The following is a 26,841-nucleotide window of genomic DNA, read 5'->3' as shown; positions in this document are numbered from 1 at the left end:
CAGCTACTGTATGGTGATTTCTCTATGACATCACAGAATAATGTTTATGCCATCAGCAGCCGGCAACCGCCAAGAAATATGACTGGGAAAATTGTAGTGGAGCCTCTCGTACTGTTTGATCATATCAGTGCAGCTAACACACTGCTAACTGCATTTTTTACTGGAGGCCTATATTACATCACTCCTGACCATATCAGATCACTGTAGTGCAATATTTGAAAGTTTTCCCATATTTCTTGCATTTTTATGGTTAACGAAATGTTTTTCGTGGCTGGAAAGAGCCAAGTGAGTTTCCAAAGGCTAGTTCATTCAGTGAACCAATTTTTTTTTGTCTTTACGGACCCTTTAAGTGAATGCAATGAATGAAGGCATTGTTTGCAGCTTCATTTACCATATTTATTCGATATAAGGACAGTTTTTTTTTTTCCAAAATCGAATAAATACGGTAACTCTTGTTTCAAAACTTTCCCCACCTGTCCCTCCTCAATGGGATGAGAGAAAGGCATCGAAACCTCAACATGAAAAAGCAAATGCACACTTCTTAATAAACCAAGAATATTTTTATTACCTATAAAGCAGCTACACTCATTCTGCACTTGCAGCAATATAAAAGAGCGAAACATCAGTGTGCGTCAAGAAGGGCAACACGCTCTTTGCCAAAAATAAGTTAGGGCTACGGCTACCACTCGCACCTTGTACGAAGGTAGACACTACATCCAAGTCACGTGATGTACATTTCACATAAAATACTTAGTCTCTGTACAGAGGTTCCTTCAGTGTGCAATGGTCGAGCCGACCAACTCGCAGATTAGTTGTGATTGCAGAAATTACCAACCAATTAACAAATACAAACACATGGGAACGTAATCAAAGCAACTGAAATCAATTCAAGGAGCGATCTTCAAAGACTTCTCACGCTGATATTGGGAAACTGGTGGTGGTAACATCAGATAAATCTGTTGTGGGCGTGATAAGCAAAAAACATTTACCTAGGAATAAAGCAACCAAATATGACTTCTTCAGATGTAACAATAGGCCTAGAAACTTCACACAAACAGCGTGATAACAGACAGTCTAGTTAATAGCTCCAAAGTGTTCATCACAGTTACACGAGACAACAGGCTGTTATAAGTCAACTGCTCTGAGGAGATAAAGTATCACTTCAGCCGTCAGGCACATCTTATAAGCGTATTTGGCAAGAGCAACTCCAGTGGGATGTCAGTGCAGTGGTATAAGAGCAAGTTCATTTGCTTCCAGCAAACAAAACATTACATGAGCATATAACCGGAAATGTATTTTTACTTCCAACAGCATTGGTAAGAATTCAAAGTACAAGAACTTATACGGAAAAAATCAATAAAAATATCAGAAACTGAGAGATACGTGGCTCCAAGTATTAGATGCGTTCGTTGAGCGGAATAATGAACGGAGATGTTTCCAATGGCAGTGGAATCGTTAAAATGCGAATTCACGGGTAAAAACACAGCTATTGTAAGTCAGGGGCATCGGAGTAGCGTTGCATACTTATATGAGACTTATAAGAACACAAACAGAAACACAACCAATAGTCAAGAGAGACTGATCAACAAAAACTACAGGGACAAGTGCAGCTTACTGGCAGCGCTTATGAAAACTATGTAAAATAAAAAAAATGAAATGAAAAGGCTACCACAAATTGAGTGTGATACAGGGTACTACAGGTTGGCACAAATTTTAGTGTTCGTTTGGCGCCACCCGTCAGACAACAAAAAGTGTGATCTGATTTATTGAACAAAAGCGTTCCGTACGATGCATGTTTGACTAGCACTTGATGTTATCCCAGGACAGCTTGTATCACCACAAGTGAGGAGAACAAATCCAAGTCTGCACCACTCAAACTCGTGGCGAAGTACTGTTATCTAGTGTCCGACAAGTGTCCTATCTTTTTATCTGGGGTGTTCGTTCGGCCAATGCTCTAACACTGAACAAAACGAATTGCCTATATTCTTTTTTGCCCCTTGACTTTCTTGATTTCGCGACTTTAAATCGTTCTTGCCTTAAAGGAGCACACGATAGCCTTTTCTGCTAAACACAAACCGTTAGCTTCATTTTTTTGTTGTAATATAGTAAGAAATGAGAGAGCACCACAACACCCTGAGATTGTGTTTGCAAATTTAATCCTACCGGGCTGAAAGCCTTCGCCCCATTTTGAAATTTAAAGCAGTAGGCAGGCAGGCAGTAGGAGTCACTTTTCAAGCAACTTTGGTTTTTCAGACATTCTCACAGTGTAATTTCCTAAATAGGACGAAACAAGCCACAAATTCACAACACCGACCCACGAGCTCCCACCCAACAACACACGACTGGAAATTTTTGCAACACTGCAATCAGATACAACAGCAGTAATAACCAACATTCTACATTTTATAAACTTTTTCTCTGCAAACTTTTAACAACTGTATATCAACCATGTGCTTTTTGGACGAGTGAGTCTCTCTGCAGAGGCAACAACAGGCCTTCAATTGACAACACTGTTCCGTACATTGCTCCTCGACAAGAGACGGACACCACAACAGCAGTGGTGGGGGCGGAAGGAACAGTATGTAAAAACCTGCGTCCAAGCATTTTTTTTTTTTTTTAGTTAGAGAACCTTTTCTTTCTGGCAATTCTCATGTGCATATAAGTTTTTGCGTACCTTGGTCACAGCAGTTTCCTTAAAAGCTATGGATCTACGAATTTATGCAATCTTACTCAAAGTGGCTAAAGTCGTAACAACACCGGGAAGAGTGGCAATGCAGAGAACAGAATCGTTTCAGGGCCCGTACTGGTGGTCTTAGACGGTATGGTCCCGTACAGTGAGCAACCCACATGCGTGAACATACGTTGTAAAAGCCTACACAGTTACAAGCCTGGGCAGGTGAACCAAGACTGCAGTTCCTAGCTTGCGTGGCTCCTCTAGACTATACGGTTCCATACACTAAGGAACCTGCATGACTCTTAGCTTTTACAAGTGAACATGTACTGCACAGTTTTTTCCAGTTAGGAACATTATTAGGTTCCTATAGATAAACCATCCTTTATAGATGAACCCAGACTGTGCGGTCTTGCTGCATGCAAAGGCTCCTAGCCTTTGTAGGTGGGTGAACTTACGACTGCAGTATTTCATACGTTTACAAATATCTATAAATCTTCCTTATCGGTACGGGCTAACTTAGACCGTACAAGTTCCATACAGTTTGGAACACATACAGGTTCCTAGTGCTTGTGCTTGAACCTTGAACGCATGGTTCTGTAAATTTACAAACATGTACAAGTATTGTAAATTTCGTGAATGAACTTTAACCATACATGTTGGGAACACGTGCACAGGTTTCCAGCCCTTACATGTGAACTTACGCTATACAGTTCCATACGGTCAAAACCCAGCGCGGATTCTGAAACTTCCCCCACGTTTCGATCTGGTCTGCGATGATGCTTTATTCTTTCACTGCCACGATTCTAATCAACTCCTTCATACGGGATACGGGATACGTCTAGTAGGTGAAACACCGCTTGGGGCTGTACATCAGCTTCTCCAGGTTGGGCTTGCATGCGAAGTTGATCATGGGCGGAGGGCCGCACATGAGGATGATGGAGGAGGACGACGGCGGCGGGAGGTTCTGCTCAATCATGTCGGCGCTGACGAAGCCGACGCCCTGCGTCCAGCCGTCCTTTGGCCGGTCCACCGTGAGGAAGAGGCGGAAGCGGTCCGGATTCTGCTGCAGCACTTCCTCCAGCTCCGGACGGAGCAGGATGTCGTCTTCCGTCTGGTTGGCGAAGATGAGCGAGCAGCGCGTCTTGTCCGCAGGGTCGCTGAACACCTGCCGGATGATCTGCGGCGGCGAAAAAGAACAAGGACAGAGGCAAAACTTGAGCACGGTTCCGCACACAACAGCAATGGTTAATGTTTGTAGAACTTCATACTTTTTTTGTATAACAGACACATTGACATGTTGCATTTCCAATACATTTCCTTAACAATGTATGAATTATGGAGTACATCATGCAACACTTCACCGAATATGGCTTCATCCTAACAGCAAGGCTTATTTTAAGCTCCCCGCCCCCCTTTGCGGGGGTTTAAAGGAGCCATGAAGACAAAATACAAGTTGGGTTTATTAGAAAGACTGCTTAGTCCCGATAACAATGGTACCAATATCATCGCAATCTTCGAACAAATAACGGAGATGTTAAAGAAAACGTGTGAAGCAGTCGCGACCCCCTAGCCGATTTCTCGCAACTCTTCTATGACGTCACGGAACCTTGTTTGTGCGATTGGCGGCCGCCTAACTGGCCTGTTGCAACGACACGACTGGACGTCTGTAATGGGGCCTCTAGTTCCATTTGACCGCATCACTTGAATGCTAACGTGCAGTTAACGCACTGAAAATTATGTTTTATTGTTGGCCCGTATGATGTCATTCTAATACGTCACTGTGGCGCAAAATTTGAAAGTTTTTAAATACTTCTTGCTTTTTTTTTCGTTAAAAAACACCTTTTGTGGCTGTAATGGAGCTGAGTGAGATACTGAATCCTAGTTCTTTCAAATTAAACGAAGTTGTATTTTCTCTTCATGGCTCCTTTAATGCACCAAAGCTACACCTATTTCATGAGCCACGCCGTAGTTGAGGGTTCCGGATTGATTCCGACCACCTAGGTATCTTTAACATGCGACAAAATCTGAACCTCTGGGCATCTTAGCTTTTGGTTTTCATCTGAAGAGTAGCCACCATGGCAGGAATCGAACCCACGTCCTTGGGCACAGCAGCCCAACACCTTAGCCACTGTGGCAGGTTCATTTCCTCAGCAATGTGTAAACTGCGGGGTAGATGATGCAACACTTGACCAAATATGATTTCATCCCTACAGACTTAGCCATGCATAAGTGTTTCAAAGAGGTGACCTCCTCGTTATTTACTCCTTATTTACGGCTTGATTTGTCCCAACTTGGTTCATGAAGGTAGCCAGAAGTCTTGGAATTTGTCGCTTCTTCTTCTTTCCTATGTTGTTGTAGAACCTAGGGCTGCTACCTGTTACTTTAAAATCAATTTTTCATTGTTGCAAAGCCAGTAAATCTCAACACTATGCAAGCGGTCTTCCTGGACTTTAACTTAGTTCAATGCACTTTTCAAACGAGTTATATGCACCAAACTGCATTTAAAATAAAGTATGCGCTCGAGAATGCTCAGCTGTGGCAGCTACTGTTCATACCTTGTGCTTTGCCATTTACTGCACGTAACTTCTTGCAGGCAACGATACACCTCTTAAAACTTGCATTTAAACACAAAGTTTTATCTAAAAGTGGCAAGTCTTCCCGACCTCAGGTTCACTGACGTCCGAGGTGATAGCAGTCTGTATTGCTAGGGCAGTGACCTGTCGATGCGGCAACAATAGTTCACTTGGAATCCCACCAAAACCTGGATAAGACCATTTGCAAACTGGACGCAGGTTCGATTCCCAGCCGCAGCGGCCGCTTTTCTGAATGAGGCGAAAAGCAAAAACGCCTGTGTGCGCGAGATTTCGGCGCACAATAAAGATCCCCAGGTGGTCAAAATTAATCCGGAGCCCTCTACTACGGCACGCCTCATCACGTGCATTGCATCGGACGCATTAAACCGTACAATCAAATCAATGAAATCAACTATTTGCAGACTACTCTAATACACATGATAGCGTATCAAAGGCCGAAACAGCTAGCCAGAAGCTGCGACCTCTCGAATCCCTACAGTTTGCTTTGTATCAAGAATAAGGACAGACTTGTAACTGATATAAGCATTTTTGTTACTTTGCTCGTGAACTAACTTGCAGCTGATCTGACCATTTATGTTGTCAGCCACGTTTCAGTCCAATACTGTACTTCCACGATGTGTTTACTGGAATGTAGGTCAACCGCAGTACATGACAAACTGAGAAATTTAAAAAAACCAACACATTTCCTTTCAGACTTACTGATATCGTACAGCTATCCCATAGTATATAGTAGCCCTTTATCATACATAGGTATTTTGCATGTATTCATCATTCATCAGCCTTTCCACCGGTAGTGTGAGGGTGATAAGGTGGAGATGGCTCAACGAGGCGAAAAAAGTACACACAATAAAGAGATGAAAGAACAGAGAGAAGGAAGGTGCATCTCCACTGGCTTCGGGAGGACGTGTTGTGCAAAAACAGCACGTCTGAGCTCTTCCAGTGAAATGCTTGGAAACCATCATCATCATCATCACCAGCCTATCTACGCCCACTGCAGGGCAAAGGCCTCTCCCATTATTCTCCAATTACCCCAGTTCTGTGCCAACTGCGACCAATTTATCCCCGCAAACTTCTTGGTCTCATCTGCCCATCTAACTTTCTGCCGCCCCCTGCCACGCTTGCCTTCTCTAGGGATCCACTCTGTTGCCCTTAATGACCAACGGTTATCTTGCCTTCGTATTACATGCCCTGCCCATGCCCATTTCCCCGTCTTAATTTCTACTAATATGTCCTTAACACGCGTTTGTTCCCTAATTACACATGTTCCATGTATTACACAGCATTCCATGTATTACACAGTGCTAAAGAACTTTGCTATGGATAGTGTTTATGGCGGAAAAGAAAATGACGAAAATCGGTAGGATGTAATTTTGTACACCACACCCGAATTACGAACTCAGTGACCTTAGGGGGGTCGTTCATGCAGCATTCCATGTCCCCACATGGGAGTTTTTCCGAGTGGAAACGGTATCCATAAATACCGGAATGCACAGCTCAGCTGTCTTATAAATAGCCTGATAAAAAAGCTACGGTTTGACACAGCGAATCTGGCCAACGTGCACACAGCTGGCCTGATGTGCTTCCCAAGCACTGTCACAGCTGTTAGTAGCGCCGCGAAAAAGTATCATGATCATACAGGATTCAAAGCAAAAATCTATTGCCCCAACTGTAATGTAGGGCAGTTTATAGTGCGACGTGCAGGAAGGCACGTACGCAAGGTGAAAGCAATGACAAACATAAATGACGGATCAAGTGGTTTATTGTGTCAAAGGTTTAAGTGAATGTTTATTTATTTCGGTGACCGAGTTTGCACGACTGCTTGAGCAGTGAACAAAGGCAATAACAGCCACCTTGATTAGAACCATAGTATAATACCCCTGCTACACTTGCCTCCGAAGGTCATTTGACTCAAATGAGGGGCTTCGAATGCCATTCAGAATCCGCCGTTCTCCACTACAATGGACCTTTTTCCAGTACCGGTCCTTCTAGCGGCCACCATGGCGAACTCAAAATGGCAATAAGGCTTGGCCCCCAAAAATTCGGGCTTCCGGAGAATTCATGCACAAAATATCCTGGTCCTGCAGTCCCTCCCACCCTCACCCGTCACCCGTACCTTTCACTTGAATGTCACGGTAGCCGGCACATGTTTTCGTGACTCAAAGCGCCCTTTTTTACTTCTTTTTATTTTTTTTACTCCCTCACTGGCAGTCACTAGTCACAGCGTGGTCAGCCTCAAATGTCTTTGCCACTTTACTTACAAAGCCTTTTTTGCGTGCCTGAAGGAGGAACCCACCACGAGCTGTCGAAAGGGAAAAACATGCCACGGTAGAATGCATAACCGGTCCCCAAGCAGCAAGCTTGAGGGGCGTGCCCTTTTGTTTATTTTGCTGGGGGTGCCTGCCAAGAATGGCGGACCGGCAGCCCACGCATGCGCAAGTCGCTACTGGAAAAAGGTCCATTTCGATGGTGTTTGAAAGCTTTATCGCTTGCCTTGCTGCATGGTGCTGCTGCTGTTGAGTTCGGTTTTTACACAATAATCCAACAATCAAACTTAGGAGCATTCTTTGGCATTAAAATGATATCAAATTATAAATGATAAATTAAGCATGATAAGGTCTACCGCAGTGGTCAGGCTCATAGAAGTACTGTATGGATCAAATAAACCACGACTGCTTCAAAGTTACGCGGATGAGCGCACATTACTAGCCTGTCATTTGTCTCTGACAAGCAATGTCAGCCAGTAAACGTGAGTGACAGCCAGATATGCGTTAAAAGAATATTGCATTTTATCCGACAATGGAGCACAGGCTGCAAGAACTGCAAAAGACGCAATACCAACTGGGACACTAAAGAAGAAGGGAGTTTACGAGCATGCTAATGATTGTTTTATTTTAATGAAACACTTGATAGAAGTTACATTAAGAGGCGCTTGGCACCACATTTGGATAGACTGTTTTGTTCCCAATTGTTTGTGGGATCAATTCTTCTGCAAGCACGTGACGGCGGCTCAAGAGAATTCAATTTTGACCGAAACCGAGAAAGTAATGGATCGAAGATGTACGTAATGCAACCAAAAATTGCGCCAGAAAAGTGCCAGACTTGCGAACGCTGCTTTGTCACATTATACTAAGTACGGTTGTTCACACCCGATTTTTACACCCCGAACGTGTGTCAGGAGAATCGGATTAAACCTGATTTCTCCTCAAACAGACCTTTTTAAATTAGCGATCTGCACAATCATGCGTTTATGTTCCGCTGTTCTCAACCAGTACTTGCTGGAAGCAAGCTCCACAAACACATGCTTTCGAACTCACTGAGTATTGGCATGACTCTGCCGCTCACTACTCCAGGCTGCAAATGCTGCACTGACATTGTTGTGCCTAGGTAATAGAAGCTGTGATGTCGAGAAAACTTTCTCCCGTCTGAGACACGCGTTCAACGATCGGACTGGTCTCGAATGCAGACCCACATATTGTGCATGCAGATGATGATGTATGTAAACAAGGATGTGCAAAAAATTAATGACTAGTTTTTGGTGAATAAAATGTTCCCTGTCTTAGAAGTTATCAATGCTCTTTACTGTCATCATTTGGTGTTTCATTAAAAAAAAAAAACACCAAATTTTGGGGGAGTATTTGCTAGAAAACACTGATGTCCCGCAGATTACCAGCTTGAAACAAACACCGATTTTAACATGTTAGCGTTAATTAAGAAGCTTGCGATACCTTCTGGTAAAACAAATTGAGTGTGTGACATAGCACATCGATAGATTTACCCCGAAAAACCCCGAATTTCGGAATTGTTTTACAAAACAACCCAATTTCTCAACGATTATCAGGTTGAAAAAATAGCACCCGATTTTCTACCCCACGATTTTAAAAAACCATCAAACCCGAAAATGAACAACCCTAATTATAAGCCGTATTCTAATTGAAAACACTATGGGCTTGAGAATTGCTCTTCACTAAAGACCTATTTCCCCGTGCAGTGCACACCAAAGCTGAAGGAAAAGGCATTCATCCCGGTTTTCCTACCTGACAAACAAACAGAACATCCCACCCCAATGAAAGGTGTAACGTCATTAAAAACTGCTTTCATCTATGAGCTCTACTATTTCTCAAGCACAATTGTGCAAACCAAAAACTGATAATCTCACACTGTCCCAATGAACCTGGCATGGCATGAGCACTGTGCCTTGACCTGTACAGCCAAGGGACATCACAAACTCAGCCAGTGAGTTCCGATACAAACTTTTCTGGGAAAGCCGAGTTTCCAAGACTTCGTACGCAGAGCTGTCAGTACCGCACCATGAACATTTAATCCCATTAGTACAGTAAAAACACGCCAAACAAAACCCGACGAATACTGTTCCTTTTATTTGGAGTACTATTTTGTATCTGAAACACCTAACAACTCAAGCAGGCGTGGTTGAGTTCCAGTGTGAACATTTAAGTGGTTCTCATTTGATGTGGGTGCATATACCGTACACTACACAAACCACTCGAGAACCAAAAAGAAGCTGCTTTACCCATTATTTTCAACCTGACTCCCCCACACCAGACTTCATTCTTTTCAAAACGACCTTACTTCCCCGACAAAAGAGTTCATTCTTCTCAAAACTGAAGATTAGAGACTAGCTGACAACCCCACCCCAATCGCCGCCAAAAGTACAGCTCTTCAGGGTAAACGCAACACAGCTGGTAGAGTGCCCGTTGCAGTCTTTTAAAACTACCGTTTGCACTTAGCCGTTCTCTTTCCTGGTGCCAGCATTTCCTTCACGCCGCGGCCTCGGTTTTTACATCCGGGTCAGAGACCAAAGCGGCGCCCTTGTCGAGCCGCACGGGCGTTACTACTGTTATCTGGAGTGTCCGACACGACATGTACCGTGAGCCACATTCCAGAATCGATGCCGGCAACACCGAGCAGCCGTCTGCTCTGAACTGCAGGAAAGTCGGCTTTTACCCACGCCAGCTGGAATACGACATCCTCGACGCTAACTAAAAAGAGAGCAGCTTGTGAAAGACGAAATGCGTATGCGGCGGCGCGAACGAGGTTGAGAATCAGACGGGATCAACCTCGTATTGTTTGTAAACACAACGCTAAACGCAACAACAGACACCGACGATAAGCTCTCACCTGTAGCATAGGCGTTATGCCCGTGCCCCCAGCGATCATGCCGATCTCGGACGCGAGGTGAATCTGCGGCGGCGACTTCTTGTCCGGTTGGATCAGGAACTTGCCTCTTCCTTCGTAGCGGATCAAGCCCGACGGACCGCGGACCTGAATCGTGTCGCCGATGGACATGCCTTCAAGATGCTGCGACATCTTCCCACCCTCGGGAAACTTTGGGTGGACATTTCGGAAGTAAACCTTCACGACGAGGTCGAAGTAGCCGTGGTGGCGGTCGCTGGTGACGGGCGTGTACGGGCGAAGCACGATCTGGCCGTTGACGGTCGCGATGAGGTAAATGTGCTGGCCGGTGGGTAGTCCGAGCGTGTGCTCGGCAGTGGGCAGAGCGAAGCGAAAGCGACGGGTGTCGTGGCTGATCTCCTCGCGTTCGATCAGCTTAACGTTGTACTTGACGTCGGGGTCTTGCAGCAGCACGGGCGTCCGGTACCGGGAGGTTAGGTACCGGTACAGGAGGGCTGCGGCCACGGCCGCGCCGAGACCACTGAGCACGACGAGCAGCGACATGGATTTGACCTGGGAGCCGTATCGCCGCATGGATGGATGCGTCGAGTTATCGCTTTGCCTTATTTTTTGTTTCTTTCCTTCTCTCGCCCGGAGAGAGTGAAGGCGAGAAGTGGTAGCTTTTTTTCCTTTTCCTCCTTTGTGGGCACCTGTTTGAATGAGCGTGACGTCCGAGCAGAGCGAGCGGAGAGAGATTTACGATATTTTCTTTTTTGCTTTCCGGACGCACTCGAGGTAGACGTACTGCTGATTCTACTCGCTACGCCATGCTTCAGTACACGCAAGAAATGGGCGGTTGCTTGACGACATAGAGCCTTGACCAGAATGAGGCAACGAGCACGGCGTTTAAAGGTTTAAATGCCTAGATATGTCCTCACGCCCGAAACACTAGCGCTGCTAGCGCTAGCGGCACTGACGATTGCTGACGACTTTGCGCCTTTGCCTTGTGGATTTTCTTGTCTTCGGTTTCGTACTCTGCGCTAGGCCACCGAGGCGACTCCATCGATTCCGCGACACATGCCGCGACAGCCTTGAATGGGCGCGAGAACGAAAGTCAGGACGGGCCAGCGGGCCAGCGTTATTAGATAGACGGCCTTGAGCCACATTTCTGTTTTGGGTTTTTTTTTTTTTTGTCAGCTCCGGTCTGCAGCCTTGGCGTTATCTTGCTAATCTTGCTTCACACATGCGGGCGTTCAAAATGGTTCAAATGCGGCTTGCTGGAGTGCTTATAATTAAACTTTTCGCCAATTGTACGACAGTTTGTGATCATCAAAAATGAATGTGGTATCATAGTTTCGCAGTGTCCAGCCTTTGTCAAACAAAGTTTGTACAGTGGATACAGCATGTTGTTCTACATCAAATTTTCACTATTTTTGGCAATGGTGTTCGGCTGCTCGCTCAGTGCAATGATCCCAATTAAACCGTCGTGACTTAATTAATAATCGAAGCAAACATATCATGGACACTAGCAAAAAAACGACCGTAGATCCAACCAGCATGTAAAAATTGAGCAGCTGTGTAAAAGGCTTGAAACTCTTCCATAATTTATTAAAAAATTGGTCGCAAATAAACAGCAAACAATCGTAGTTTCCTGCAAAATGTATCGGCTGTCGGATCAAATATATCGCGTCATCTGTGCGATGTTGCGCTTTATCACCGCAAGGGGGACTTTGTCGCCCTGCTGGACCCGCAATCATGGAGGTCGTGGGACTTCGCAAGTGTCCAAATCGGGTCAGCCTAGACGACATGCCGAGCGAAATCCTGATAAACATATGCTCATATCTCGACTACCACGACCTAATCCGGTACGGACATTCGCATAATCGCTTGGCCGCCCGAGTCTCAGTCACCGTTAACGAATGCCTACGAGGCGTCTGCTATCGTGTCCGTTTTGAAGCATCTTTTCGCATTCAAATGTATGGGTCCTGTGACCAGACGATCGGTTTCGGCATTGATTTAAGCATCCTGTTACAACACTGGTTCTTCGCCAGTCTGCGCTGTGGTTAAATGGTCTTAATTTTAAACTTTTTTCTATCTAGCTACTGCGAAATGCGTACACCGAGGCTGTGTTTTGTTGGTAAACATGGCATGATAACGTTTGCCGTTGCTTGAGAACACGTCCTTCTAGGGGTAGTTAATGCGTTTCTTGGGAAATGTGACCTTAAGCTTACGGTGACTCTGTAATGCTTGTCTTTATGATTTATAGATTAGTACTTAAAGCACAAATTTGAGCATCGCCAGGCGATAGCGCGCCAGGCTCGGCGACTGATCGGGGAATTAATTTTTTGAGAACGTATTAAAAATAAATGCGTCGCACCTGCACGCTAGCTAAGAACTCTTGTTTGGTCGAAGTGTTACCTGCGTGAAACAAAAGCGCATTGTAAATTTTCTTTTTCAGCAAAAAATAGCGCTCTTTAGTTTAATGTTGTTACTTTCTCTGAAAGTTTGAATCTAAATTATATAAAATCCCGCTGCTTTTGAACGAAAAAAGAAAATTTGATACAGTCCAAAATCGGCTGACATGTTTGCTGACGCAAGCATGTACTCTAATAATATGTGTTGAGGTTTATGGCAAATAATGAGTTCAAGCATTTTGTTAATTAAGGGCCAAGAGCAGATTGCCATCTACTTAGTAATGATGCTTGTTGCTAGACTTGCATCGGCAGAACTCCTGTAACGAATTCTATTGCATATCTATTGTTGAGGTTAAATTGTACAAGGAATGCAGCTTTCTTTTTTGTTATGTGCAGCAGTAATGTGTAATGTTATCAAAAAAAAAAGTTTAGGCTTTAATATCGCTGATTGGGTGCAGAAGCTTGGCATTGTCTAGTTGATTCGCAAACTATAACTTGATCAATTGTATACGAATAGCAAATTCTATCTTTTTGTTGAAGATATGCTATGTGTAGTTGTTAAGCCACTATCATGGAATGAAATCGCTGCTTTAGCAAAGACAACGAAAAGCTGTAGCCTTAAAACAATGTTGTTGTGACCGAGATTAGTGAAACTGCGCTACACTAAAGTGAGCTTTCTTGTAAATGAAAAAAAAAAAAACTGTTTTTAAGATACCTCTTGGCACATTTAAATACATTCTCAATATTTTCAACAAATTTTACTTTGTCAGTAAGCTTCTGTACATTTTTCATCAATTTTTTATACCGTAATACGTGCTTTAATGTAATTAATGCTTGATATAGTCTCAAAGAGCCGAGTTATGTCTGGCTGTACCTTTTCACAAATGAATCTCCTTAAGCCATTCACATTTATGCTTCGTTTAGTGTACACCACTTTTAGCAACAAAGCTCTGAGAACACAAGAAAGGCCGTTTGAGAGAACATCATGAAAAAAACAAAACGTCACATTTCCTGGCAAAAAATAGGACAGAGTACTCTTGCCAACAATCACACTATCACAGGGCTTGTTGACAGACATGGCAGGTGCTGATAACGGATACGTAAGAAAGTAGTATTATCAGCACTTGTGGGTGGTAAAGCAAAATAAAACGTTATCTCTGCCGTTGTAGCTTAATTTCTGTAACAGCAATAACTACGTAGCATTTACTTCCGCTATTGACCTGTGAGAGATCTTCCAACGAGTAGGTTAAGAACCTTGCACAGGAGGCGCTCGGAGTTTTAATCACCGCAACTTGCAATTCTCAGTTCGGCCACTCAAGTTTGGTTATCGTGCAGCTTTTTACGAGCGCAGTAATGCTATTGCATGTTGATGCGGTAAGATAGGCAGGCTTATCGGGGAAGTGAAGCCTAAGAGGCATCGCTTGTTAAAAGTGATCGCCAGGTGTTAGCTTCCTTCTGAACTGTATGTGCAGCACCAGATTCATTGAATATGGTTTAACAAGGGAGGCATTTTTCAGTGTACTGGAAGATGCTTTCTTCATCTCTCAATGCAGACCTAAGTAAGTAACGCACAGAAAACAGTGCAGTCTAGGGAAGTGATCAGTACGATTTGAACGGCGGCAATGTCCTCTGCATTAGGCATTCCCCGAACAGCGTATTCTGTTTTATTTTTTATTTTGTTTATTTAGTATTTTATTTATTTATTTATTATTTTAGTTTCATTTTTCCCTGAGAGCAGTTGTAAGGACACCTGGTAGAACCCGGAAAAAGTATGACACTGCAGTTGAGTTGGGGTTATTGTGCGTAAGTCGTGGTTTTTGTGCACTTACTGAAGCTGGTAAAAGGTTCGAGACCTATGTGAACCGTCTGCGCTTGCAAAATACGCAGCCTGTTCCTGTTTATGAGGAATCTGTAGATTAAATAGATTATGATGACGGGTGATTGGTGCATTAATAGGTGTTTAAACGCTCACTTGCCTCCTAAGTCCACTCCTTAAGGATGGTGCCATCGTCCCTCTTGGAGGGAGACAGATCATCTCTCCATTTCTTTATACAAGTCCGCAAGAGAAACGGAGCTTGCTATTATTAGTCTACTGCCCACTTGCCCATTATTCAATGTGATGTATGTATTTGCAGGTGACGTTTTTTTACGGATGTTGTGCCTTAGAGTAAAATGTTGGAACATTTTAGAAAGTAAGGAGCGGACTCTTCTGAGACTGTCTGAGGGCTAGCCGTTCGGAGGCATTTGTGGACCAATATGAAAGTTGCTTGTTTACAATACGTACTTGTACATGGAAAATAGACGTCATGCTGCTGGTGAGGTTGAATGTAGGACGCATGCGGGCTGGTGCGGAAACAGAGATGGGTGAGGGGAGGAGAATCACCCTTCCCCTTCTCTCTTTCTACACATTCAGTTTTATTTTATGTGCCTTATTCTTATTCACCCCTTTTTACGACCTTTTTCTGTTTCGTTGCCCTTCGCACCTTCCGAATGCTTAGACAAGCCCCCTGTTTAAATTGCTGTAGAAAGAGGGGATGAATGTAGTTACAGTCGAACCTCGTGATAGTGAACACTGATATAGCAAACTAAATACAAAATTTGTTTGGTCACGCTTCATTTCAATGTCACCTATTCTTTTTGTAACAAAACCGAAACCTCAAGAGCCGCGTAATATCGGCTATAACGAAGAAATATTTGGTTCCCGCGAGGCCCAAAACTCAACAGCTGGTATAATAAAAGCAAAATTTTATAAAAGTGAGACAAAACAATCATTTTTTAGTAGTTTGAAAAACTGTAGCAGAAAAAGCCCATTTATTGCGTGGACACTGTGAAAAACTTCATTCCGCTCAGACTGTGAAAAGCCACCAGGCGAAGGCCACACCCTCCTTCAAGTAAATAAAAATACAGGCCTGTTTTGCTGAATGAACTTTGTTCTGTTGTAATCTCACGTTCCGGTCTGTTTAGTTTGAAATGCCACAAAGAGACAGATAAGGATTACCTCGCTTATAGTGAGTTCGAAGCCTAGAACAATGCGTTTTTTTATCTAGGACTGTTGTGCGAGCCAGATTGTCGATTTATTAGAGCCAATTTTTGCTGCGACGGTTACAGCGGATATCGGATATAACGAACTAATTTACTGCCCCGATACTTTTTTGTTATAATTAGGTTAGACCGTAACCGAATTGACGTTTGTGGCCTGAAAGTGTTGTTCCTTTGTATCCCTTGCCCTTGAAGATGCAGCCGTGTGAGCCGACGGCTGCGGGACGTCTGCGCCCACGACCCCCACTGGCGCGGCCTCTGCTGGAAGTACTGGGTGGAGACCGAGTGAGAGCGCTCTTTTGTTATGGTTCTGTTTTGTTTTGTTCTGTTCTAGAGGCTGCCATTATAGACCTACTCAACTCAAGAAGAGAACAGCCTGTTTAGTGTCAGAAGCAAGCACAGTGTGTTGTCTTCAGTGAAGCTACACAAAGCGCTCCAGACACTTGTTAGTGACGCTTGACACTACATATTTCATTTTGCTTCACGACAGAAAAGTGTTTTGTTTTTCATGTTTTCGTTTCTGCCAAATCTGCGTAATTATGCAGTGTGTGTTCAGGGAGTCTGTACCAGTGTGGAGTTCTTCTTTTACCCACTTGTTTGTATGTTTGATCTGACGGTTTAATTGCATGTCTATGTGTGCCTTTTCTGATGGCTGGTGACACTAACAACATTGTTGAGCCATGTTGTGATGACAAAAACGCGGCGTAAGGGTGCCACCAGTACACGAGAAGATACAGTATGCCTCGTGCCCACTGTGCAGGCTGCCGGAGGGAGCGACGTGGCGCAGCCACTTCCAGGCGCTGTACCGCGACCTGCAGCGCTACGTGCACTGCTACGCAGCCATGAAGCTGGCCTGGCAGAAGATACGTGCCTTCATGCAGCAGCACTGCCCCGTCATTGCACAGTCCATCAAGCGTACGTGGCTTGTTTATGGCATAGTTTAGGATTACGGGCTCTAACCCTTGCGCGATTCCGTTCCATTGTGGGTACAAGCCCGTTACTTCCTGTACGCACCCCGCGCCAAATACTGGTTCACTTGGAACACTCGTCCTATTCTTTTGAGGAACTTCTAAAAGAACTCCGTATTGGCCTCAGTAGCCTGACGGTAGAATCGCAAGTTTTGGCATGGATGGCCTGGGCTAGAGCCCCAGCGGTGCCGAAATTTTTGCAATGACCGCGATTTCTTTATTGTAAAATGTTCTCTTGGTTCAATTCTATGCATTCTTTTCATAAATAAGGGCGGTTTGGTATCTTCTAGGTTAGTTTAGTGGTGGGGCGTGGCGTATAAACTTGTTTCATTAGTGTCACTCATTGCATCGCAAGTGCCCAGCTGGCTTGTGCCTATTTCAGAATGGAATATCGCACTTTGACTCACCTGTTCAAATTTGGAAAATATTCTAAGCATGCCTTGACATCCTGGCAGGATGGACGGTGGCTGCTGTGTGCTGATCGGGCCATCATTTTTAGAGGTTGTCTGTGTTTTCAGAAAAAAATTGTGGACTAGTGTACACACCACATTGAGAACTGCACTTCTCGTCATTCTTTCGTTGGTGCTGGTTTGTATTATTGCATGTACACCTGTCGCCAATACTTCCCCCTGTGATCTCGCTGTCGATATGAGAAAGATCATCATTGCCGTTTTCGTCAATAGAGAGAATTGGGCAAAAGTTAAGATGTAAACTATAATTATTGCTGCCATTTTCTTCGTTGACAGACAGTCGGCATCATTGCAAAGCTTTCACTGCCCACATCACTTATACAATTTCATTGTTTTTTTGTGTTACTGCAACCGTGCAGGGCGTGGAATTTCTCTTGTTAATCGTGTCCACATAGCAGTATGTGATAATGAAAAGACCGGATTGGTAATGTCGGCTTACCGTTGAGGTGTGGGTATATGCATGTTCACGCACGCATGCGGGGGCGTTCACGTAACATATAAACAACTCTCTTCCCTACTTTTCCCGAAATGTGGGGAAACCAACGCTCAAATCAAGGTCGATTGCTCATTAGTGTGAAACTCTATGCCTTAAGATCTCCAGGTGGTCTAAATTAAGGGGGGAGACTGGTCTTAAAACAAGTTATTTAATTTTCCAGTAAACTTTGTGAAACTTGCCAGTCTTGCTATTTTTTGTCCACTGATTTCAAATATGCCACTATTTTTGCAGTAGGTCAATTAGTTCCCGAGATAATTGGAGATAATTAACCATTTTTGCCCAAACAATAGACAAAACAGTGTTAGCTGCAAAACTGTAATCTTCATATTTTCCAATACTATGAACCTTGGTGAATGCAATATAGGAAGCAGTTTTCTGATGCACCGCTTGGAACTAATTTTACAGCTCATTAAACTTTGGTGTTTGAAACAGGCAATCGAAATGGTTCTTTGCCACTGGTGCCACCAAGGTTTAATGAGCTGTAAAATGAGTTCCCAGTGGTGCATCAGAAAACTGCTTCCTATATTGCATTCCCCAGGGTTCATAGTATTGGAAAATATGAAGATTACAGTTTTGCAGCTAACACTGTTTTGTCTATTGTTTGGGCAAAAATGGTTAATTATCTCCAATTATCTCAGGAACTAATTGACCTACTGCAAAAATAGTGGCATATTTGAAATCAGTGGAGAAAAAATAGCAAGACTGGCAAGTTTCACAAAGTTTACTGGAAAATTAAATAACTTGTTTTAAGACCAGTCTCCCCCCTTAATTCCCCGCCCTTCTGCACAACGCGCACCACCCCAGTCCATGTACGAAATATGAACTCTATTGTTTTAAGTGCAGAGCACTTAAGGGACTCGCCTTGTCATCGTAGCTTGCTCGCTGGACCCAAGTAGAACCCCACGGCGTTCTAACAATATGTAGCGGCTGTTGTCGCGGCATAACCCAGAGGCTTCGAAAGCCAAGCGGTTTATGTAGTCATAAGCGAGCGAAACTCGTGAACCGCTGGCGCTTGCCATACATCTCCCCATTGTTTAGTGCAAAGAAACCTGTAGGTACAGAGGCAAAATATACATAATTAACCGGCAGCGCCCGCGTTCATTTAGTTAGGAACGCTCGTTGGGTTGGTTTTTACGATAGTAGACGAAAAAAAGTGGCAGTGCAACGCCGGCACATGCGGGAGGAAAAGCAAGCACAAAAGGAACAGAACTCCCGCTGGCACAGTTTCAGGCCAGGGGCACGCGAGCACTTTGAAGGCGGGAAATTTGAAATGTGCTGGGTGGTAGCAGTGAGTGGATAAGGGCACTACAGCCCATTATGGCGAATCACTGCTCTGCACTTCCGACAGCTTTCACATTGAGTGGAACGGCTTTAATTTTCTTTTCCGTCGGAAGAGGGGGGAGTAAGTATTCACCGGATGTCAAACAATGTGCCCTGTTTCTGGACTGCACAGCTGGGACCACGGAAGAGCAGTTGGATGCAGCGGAGCGAAAACTGGGCGTCCGGTTTCCTGAGGACCTGCGTTGCTGTTACAGGATCCACAACGGCCAGCGACTAGCCTCGCCGGGGTAAGAAGGAGCAGGTGGTTGTTATCTCACTTGCTTGTCCGCTTATTTTGCCTTATTCCGTTCGATGTTGGTGAGTTGTTCGAAACGTGCTGACGAGAGAAAGTTGCTCTGAAGTATGTTGAGCACTGCGATTACCTTTTCCAATAAGCTCTGATCAAGAACATTGCACCTCAAAATATCACGTTACGTTAGGCTTGACACCTGATGTTTAGGCCTAATGGTGTGTCACCTTCTTGCTATTTATACGGGACAAACAGTTTGCGGCCAATAAAGAAGCATTAGCATCTGTAATACTCACGTCACACGTCACACTGGTCTTCCAAATAACTTTATTTTTACATAATGATGATGAAAATTGGGGGACGTGTGTAGTTTTGTAGCGTGAGCTACACTGGCCGAGGTTGAGCAGTTTCGCGTGGCTCCTGGAGAGCCGTGCTGCGCATGCGTGAGGAGCAGTGACGTCACATGGTGCACAGAACGTTGCTCGCTGCTTGGCGTCTCACACACCCCACGCGCCGAGCGTCTTCACCAACCTCCGTTCCGCATGTGGCGGCCCGGTCCGCTTGATGATTGTCCGAGGGGTGGCCGGGGGGTGAACCGATGGCTCATGGGCCGCAGCAACACCAGCGTGCGCCTGTGGAACTAGCTTGGCTCTGGGGCGATTGGTGATGCTGCACCGGAGCCGCTTGATAAATATACATGTGTCACATAATGCCTACACCGAGTGTGTGTGTGTCATTGAAGCAGCAGTAAGCATGATAATCAAGTTAATCCTAGACAGCGAGGAAAGCTAACAATAACCAGCTGAACCTTAGCTCACGCTACGTATATCCTGGCATAGCCGAGTCAAGCCACTGCTAATTTTTTCATTCTGGTTGCAGATAATAAATTTGTTTTTGTGTAATACAACTACATTCAAATTTATTTGGATCTTTATATTTGATTTTTTGACAGCCTTTGTAAGAGAACTGCTGGAGGGATGCAGCTGAACTAGGTACTAGCGAACTGTGGACAAATCAAGGAGTGCAATAAGGCTCACATTATCATTCTATCTGGTCTGTAGCAAAAATTACGACCATTTGACATTAGGGCCTGGAAAGCAAAACTTGTGTTTCTGGTTCCAACCTTCCAAGCCCAAACTCCATTGTCTCGTAGTCTCGTGTAGCACCAAATCGAAAGTCAATAACAGCTAATATCATCCAATCTAAATGTCATTAGATTTGCCATGTCACGGGGGTATAAGTTGTTCCTGCTTTCAACCCTTTGTAGTCTGAAACTGCTACCCACGTTCCGGTCATTTCGGTCTGAAAACATTTTGGCAGTTTCTGGCGTCGCGAAGAAAAACACAAACTGTGCAAAAAGCTCATAGGATATTTATTTTTTTCCTAAATTCTGCTTGCAACTCCTTTACCAATATTTGGGAAGCGTGTGAAATCACTCGAAGCATTTTACTGTGTGTGCACGCAAGGTTGTTACTGCATGTTTTTGCAAAAAATTAATTTCCCTCCTGTCTCCTTTTATTTTGCTATCGCTAGAAACAGCACAGTCCTTCGGCATGGGGGCTTGTAAATAAATTCATCATCATCATCATCAGCCTATCTACGCCCACTGCAGGGCAAAGGCCTCTCCCATAGATCTGTAATTACCCCGGTCCTGTGCTAATTGCGTCCAATTAATCCCCGCAAACTTCTTGACCTCATCTGCCCATCTAACTTTCTGCCACCCCCTGCCACGCTTGCCTTCTCTAGGGATCCACTCAGTTGCCCTTAAAACGGTTATCTTGCCTTCACATTACATGCCCTACCCACACCCACAGCCCTAGAGCAGGAATGCCGAGAATACGCCGACAAATTGGCCACACAGCACTGGCTTGACTTTTGCAATGCCATGAATGGCCATCTTCACATCTCCCGTGTCTGGAACGTTTTCAGGTCCCTCCTTGGAGGGAGAAAACCTCGACACACCCTTAAAAAACTACTATTGGCACAGAACCTCGATCAACCCGCCCTCATAGAAGAAATTCGAAACACTTTCTACCCACCATGCACCCATCGAATACCCACTGTCGAGTATATATCTGATCAACCAGAAGATATGGATACCGGAATTAATTCTGAATTTTCTATGGCAGACCTCCAGAACTCTCTATTTCAACTAAAGCGATGCACAGCCCCTGCACCGGATGGCGTAACGTATAAAATGCTCCGTAACCTTCCTGACTCTAAATTAGAAGAGCTTCTGACGCATATCAATCGGGTGTGGCTTTCTGGAAGTCTGCCGCCAGAATGGAAAGAGGCCCACGTTACCCTTATCCCCAAACCCGGCAAACCAGCAACTTCAATGACGAACCTCCGCCCTATATCTTCAGTATTCATTAAAGTTTTCTCTCTCTCTCTCTCTCCGCCCTATATCGATGACCTCCTGTATCGGCAAATTAATGGAGAAAATGGTCCTCACTCGCCTCGAATGGCATCTAGAGGCCGGAAACCACTTCCCACCTACCCTGGTTGGGTTCCGAAAGTATGTCAGCACCCAAGACATAGTGCTCCGGATTAAGGAAGACGTGTTTGAAATTCCAAGCAACGCCCAACTCCGCACTATCGTCGGCGTGGATATAAAAAAGGCATTCGATAACGTTGCTTATGACGCGATCCTCCAAAGCCTTCAAGAAACTCGGCCTGGCACACGCCTTTTCAATTATATCAAAGATTTTCTATCCAATCGCACTGCCCGCATTATTGGACCCGACAACCAACCATCAGCCCCCTTCCCCGTACGCCGTGGTACGCCTCAAGGCTCCATCCTATCGCCCATTCTGTTTAATTTAACTATGAAAAACCTGCCCTCTAAATTATTTTCGGTTCCGGATCTCCGCCATGCCATTTATGCCGACGATATTACAATTTGGAGTTTTCAAGGCAGTCCGGGTGCCCAGGAGCGTGCCCTCCAGGATGGCTTGGATATTATTCAAGCTCATGCAAAATACGTGGTCTTGGAATGCTCCCCAGAAAAATCGGAATACGTCGTTGTTCTTAATCAGAGTAACAAACAAACAGACATCTATCGTTCCCTTATCAGCCTCACTGTCAATGGCCACCCAATTCCCCAACGACCCCACATCCGCATCCTAGGCTTTATATGGCAACAAGATGGGAAGAGCACAGTATGGACCTAAAGTATTACCAATCAGATCAATCTAATCAATAACATGCTTCGTCGAGTCACCCGCCACACAGCAGGCCTCAAGGAACACGAGCTTCGCAAGATAGTAGAAGCAACTATCTTTTCCAGAGTTTTGTACGCCCTTCCCTACCTTAAACTCACGAAAACTCAAAACAATAAATTGGAGATCGCCATCCGGAAATGCTTACGAACTGAGCTCGGTGTGCCCATGTACGCCCCCAACTATCTTCTTGACGACACGGCCCTCCGCAATACTCTTGAGGAGAAAGTAGCCGCGCACATCGCTGCCCAACAGCACAGGCTCACGACGTCAACCCAAGGTCGCACCATCCTGGCTGATATAGGGTTTGTGACATCTCACTTACCTCCTCTACCAAAAGAACCTCCACCATGGGACACCATTCCTAGAATAATGGTCAAGCCCATCCCACGCCACATGGACCCGTCTTCAGACTCCGGCAGGCGCCGAAGTAGAGCCCTCCATCTTTCCAGCCCATCACATGACACATATTACACAGACGCCACGTTTACCGACAACATGGCCACAACTGTCACGGTAGGTCCACGTGAAGAAACCATCCGTCAACACTGTAATGTACCTTCTTCTACAGCTGCTGAAATTCAAGCCATTGCCGATTCGATCATGCTGCAACCCCATTCAACTGACCAAATTACCATCCGCACGGATAGTCAATCTGCCCTCAGAGAATTCGCAACTAACTCCTTACCTGCGCACATTCATCACGAGCTGACATGCTACATGGCAGCCCACAGTCACCTGCACGTATTTCTAGAATGGGTCCCCGGACACCAGGGAATTGTAGGGAATGAAAGGGCTCATGCCCTTGCTCGTGCAAATCGAAACCCGAGCGACCCTCAACCCTGGCCCCAGGACTGCAGCCCCAAGGAAGAACGCGCCGCCCATCGCAAGGCCCGGAGGCAACAGCTGAAGGACCTTCGCAGATCTCGCCGTAATCTTCCTCCTCCCACTTCTGACCTCACACGCCGCGAAGGCACTTACATCCGCCAGGCTCAGACTCTCTCCCTCCCTTGTGACCTCGTTCTTCACTATATCATGACCCGAGATGGCACGCCCCACTGTCAGGTGTGTGGTGCCTATCCCGACGTTAAACACACCTACTGGACTTGTCCTCGCGCCAGGAGATCACCTCACTTTCTTCATCCACACCTTTTACCATCCCACATTCCATACTCATGGGAAAACTGGGCCGCTCCTCCGCCTGATCTTCGCCCCATCCTTTGGCCTCGCCTCGCCCGGCACATTGCCCACGTGCGGGGCCCTGACACCTGTGGAATTCCCACCTGAACGTCTTCCAGGCCCACCAGAACCACATTTTCGGCAGCCCGGACATGGGCCGCTTTAAATAAAGTTTGATCTCTCTCTCTCTCTCTCTCATCCAACTTCGGTGTTTGAATGGGCAGTCAAAGTGGTTCCTTGCCACTGGTGCCACCAAAGTTTAATGAGCTGTAAAATTAGTCCCAAGTGATGCATCAAAAAACTGCTTCGATTATTGCATTCACCAAGGTTCATAGTTTTGGAAAATATAAAGATTAGTTTTACGACACACTGTTTTGTTTATTGCTTTACCAAAAATGGCTAAGAATCTCTAATTATCTTGGGAACTAATTGCCCAACTGAAAAAAAATAATGGCATATTCTAAACCAGGGGGAGCGAAGCTGCAAGACTGGCAAGTTTCACAAAGTTTACTTGAAAATCAACAAAAGTTGTTTTAAGACCAGTGTCCACCCTTAAGCATGTGAACATAAACGTGTTATGCCTGCTTAGCGGGGAGCAAGTCTTGGGGAAAAACTCGCTCACTTGATTTCCCACCATTGCAGATTGATGGGAAGTATGAGCATCCCCACCCACTACCGGTCAGAGTCGCTGTTAGACCTGGAGACAGCCATTGCGGGCTTGCAGGTGAGTGAGACAATGAGACACTTGTTGCAGCATTTGGCTGTGTAATCTCGTTCAGCTTCTCAGCTGAACCTGTCAAAGATGTGCTTGTTCCTGCAGGAATGTCCAGTGATATACTATCCCAGAAGTGTTCGTTGCTGCTGCTGTCGTTCGGCTTGCAGTGATAGCACAAATCAGCTAACAAACCCTGAACACTACAATCCCATGTGGTTACTTGTTTTTCCTGTTTGGCTAATTGTTATCACTGGTTGTCCACGTTCTGAATTGTGTGAGGGCAGGTTTCGTTCACTGTGCTAGTATAACTTTATTGACGGGGTGAACGTATGGGGTAAATCCTCACTTTTCAAGCACAGGTTTAGTTCACTGTGCTATAAATTTTTATAGGAAACTCTTGATGGGGTGAACGGATGGGGTAAATCCTCACTTTTCAAGCACAGGTTTAGTTCACTGTGCTATAAATTTTTGTAGGAAACTCTTGACGGGGTAAATGGAATGGGGGAAATGCTCACTTTTCAAGTTCAGGTTTAGTTCACTGTGCTATAACTTTATTGATGGGGTAAACAGATGGGGTAAAGGCTCACTTTTCAAGCACAGGTTTAGTTCACTATGCTATAAATTTTTATAAGAAACTTTTGATAGGGTAAGCGGATGGGGTAATTCCTCACTTTTCAAGCACTTGTGACATTGTGATGTCAGCAGCGATGTGGAATGCAGAAAGCATTGCTTCCTGACAATGTCACTTGGATCACTTTTTACATCCCAATGCTGAAAATATTCACATCGTCCACATTTGCTCACTGGTAATCATAAACACACGTTTCTTTCTTATGCCATCTCAGCTAACTTGTGTAACATTCGAGTGAAACAATTTTGAAGACTGCGTGTGGATTTTAATGTGGTCACATAATCAAAGCGAGAACAATCATTTGATCTCAGCTTGAGTAGCTTGTTGTGCCGGTAATTTTGTATGGCATCTTTCTTTCACTAATAATGGCACTTAATTTGGCATCAGAGCAAGTTCAACTATGAAATGCAATGCCCTCCAACCAGTGTTACAATGCATTCTACGTCAAAAGCAGTAGTAGTTATAGTGGTTCATTTTTATTTCCATCAGTGTAATTCCATCGTGGCGGTGTTCAAATGCAATGCACCAGGGCAAGGTCTCCCAAACTGAAAGTGTCTGACTGATTAAAAACCTCCTGCCAAGCCAGACATTTGTAGGGTTCAGTTTCGGACTAGTTAGTTGAATGCAGTCAGGACTACAAGTAAAAAAACCTACAAAAAAAGATAGAATATGGATGCTGCTATACTGCTATCTTGTGTCCGTGTCCGATTTTGTGCTACAGTTATGACAAAACTTCCAGTTGGATGTGTAGGTCCAGGACCAAGAGCAAGATCATGCTGATTTTGTTGTTTGTGCCTTGGTGTCTCACTGAAAGCCTTACCAGCACATTTTGAACTGTATTTTGCTCTAGGTGTACCACAAGGCAGCATTCTACACCCCATCTTTTCTTTTTTCCCCCCACTGTGCTTTTCCCTCACCCTCATTGCTGTGGCTGCCCAGAGCCGGGAGGGCCTTCAGGGCTGCATGCCGCTGACCTTCTGCCTTCACTCGGGCCTGACCCAGTTCATAGCGCTGAGGGACTCGGACGGCCACGCCCCCGGCTGTGTCTTCTACCCCTCTCAGGACCTCACCTCGGGGGCCAGGGGCCACCCGCTGGACGCCTTCATCACCGGTGAGGAGGATGGTGTGATCCTTGGGAACGAAAAAGACGAGGAAGAGGAGGGGGATGCGCTCTACCGGGTGGCAACTCGATTCCTGCACTCTTCCCTTAAAGAGATGTGATGACAGGCAGTGTTGAGTCAAGCGAGGCCATTGATGGAGTAGAACAGAAGCGGGAAAAGAAGGAGCGAAGTAGCATGCGCTCGCACAAGGAAGCACGCTTCTTGCTGTTCATCGTAACCTAATAGGCAGGTTTGGGAAAAATACCTTACAGTTGTACCTGGAGACAGATATGGTCTACACCTGTTACAGTGAACCCTCTAAGTCCGGAAAAAAATGTCCAGTGTATCCGAAGTATGCAGTATTCGAACCGCGGGGGTTTTTTGGGGGGTGTAGTATATGAGCGTAAAGTGAGAACTGCGACTGGTATTACATATATACTAGAGACAATTTGTTCTTTCTAAACATCTGCAGCACCTCTGCACAGCGTTCATGCGGGGAGAAAGAACTGCCTAATGCTGCTTTCAAAGCTTAGCACTGGCACTTGGAAAAGGCCTAGCACATGCAGTCGAGTGCGTAGAGACACATGCTGAGCTCAGAAAATAAAGCGAGAATATAACTATAAATAATTACTAACCAGCT

At 45.0% G+C, this 26,841-nt stretch overlaps 2 protein-coding genes across 3 annotated transcripts in view; one reads left to right on the top strand and one right to left on the bottom strand.

Moving 5' to 3' along the window:
* Nucleotides 1-538: 538 nt before the first annotated feature.
* Nucleotides 539-11,371, bottom strand: LOC144143480 (NADH-cytochrome b5 reductase 3-like). Its single transcript, XM_077675231.1, has 2 exons — nucleotides 10,405-11,371; nucleotides 539-3,851 (listed from the first exon to the last, which is right to left on the bottom strand). Exons 1-2 carry the CDS (start codon nucleotides 10,990-10,992, stop codon nucleotides 3,513-3,515), a joined length of 927 nt encoding a protein of 308 aa, XP_077531357.1. The 5' UTR covers nucleotides 10,993-11,371; the 3' UTR covers nucleotides 539-3,512.
* Nucleotides 11,372-12,128: 757 nt separating this feature from the next.
* Nucleotides 12,129-26,841, top strand: part of LOC144143479 (F-box only protein 3-like) — a 31,883-nt gene continuing 17,170 nt past the window's right edge. For both annotated transcript variants that reach the window (XM_077675229.1, XM_077675230.1), the window contains exons 1-6: nucleotides 12,129-12,263; nucleotides 16,047-16,136; nucleotides 16,612-16,766; nucleotides 19,239-19,353; nucleotides 24,398-24,479; nucleotides 26,041-26,212. In XM_077675229.1, the coding sequence (XP_077531355.1) occupies nucleotides 12,154-12,263; nucleotides 16,047-16,136; nucleotides 16,612-16,766; nucleotides 19,239-19,353; nucleotides 24,398-24,479; nucleotides 26,041-26,212 (724 nt within the window). In that variant the 5' untranslated portion in view covers nucleotides 12,129-12,153. The remainder of the gene's footprint in view (nucleotides 12,264-16,046; nucleotides 16,137-16,611; nucleotides 16,767-19,238; nucleotides 19,354-24,397; nucleotides 24,480-26,040; nucleotides 26,213-26,841) is intronic.

This window comes from Haemaphysalis longicornis, unplaced genomic scaffold, assembly GCF_048455015.1.
Source record: "Haemaphysalis longicornis isolate Haplotype H1 unplaced genomic scaffold, Haemaphysalis longicornis Haplotype H1 scaffold_6, whole genome shotgun sequence".
NCBI lineage: Eukaryota > Metazoa > Arthropoda > Arachnida > Ixodida > Ixodidae > Haemaphysalis > Haemaphysalis longicornis.
This window is presented reverse-complemented; position numbering and strand designations above follow the sequence as displayed.

Excerpts from the sequence above, each read along its gene's own strand:
- LOC144143480 (XM_077675231.1), bottom strand. The coding sequence starts at position 10,992 with ATGCGGCGATACGGCTCCCAGGTCAAATCCATGTCGCTGCTCGTCGTG. Across the intron at positions 3,852-10,404 it reads GCATAACGCCTATGCTACAG|ATCATCCGGCAGGTGTTCAG; the intron begins GTGAGAGCTTAT and ends TCGCCGCCGCAG.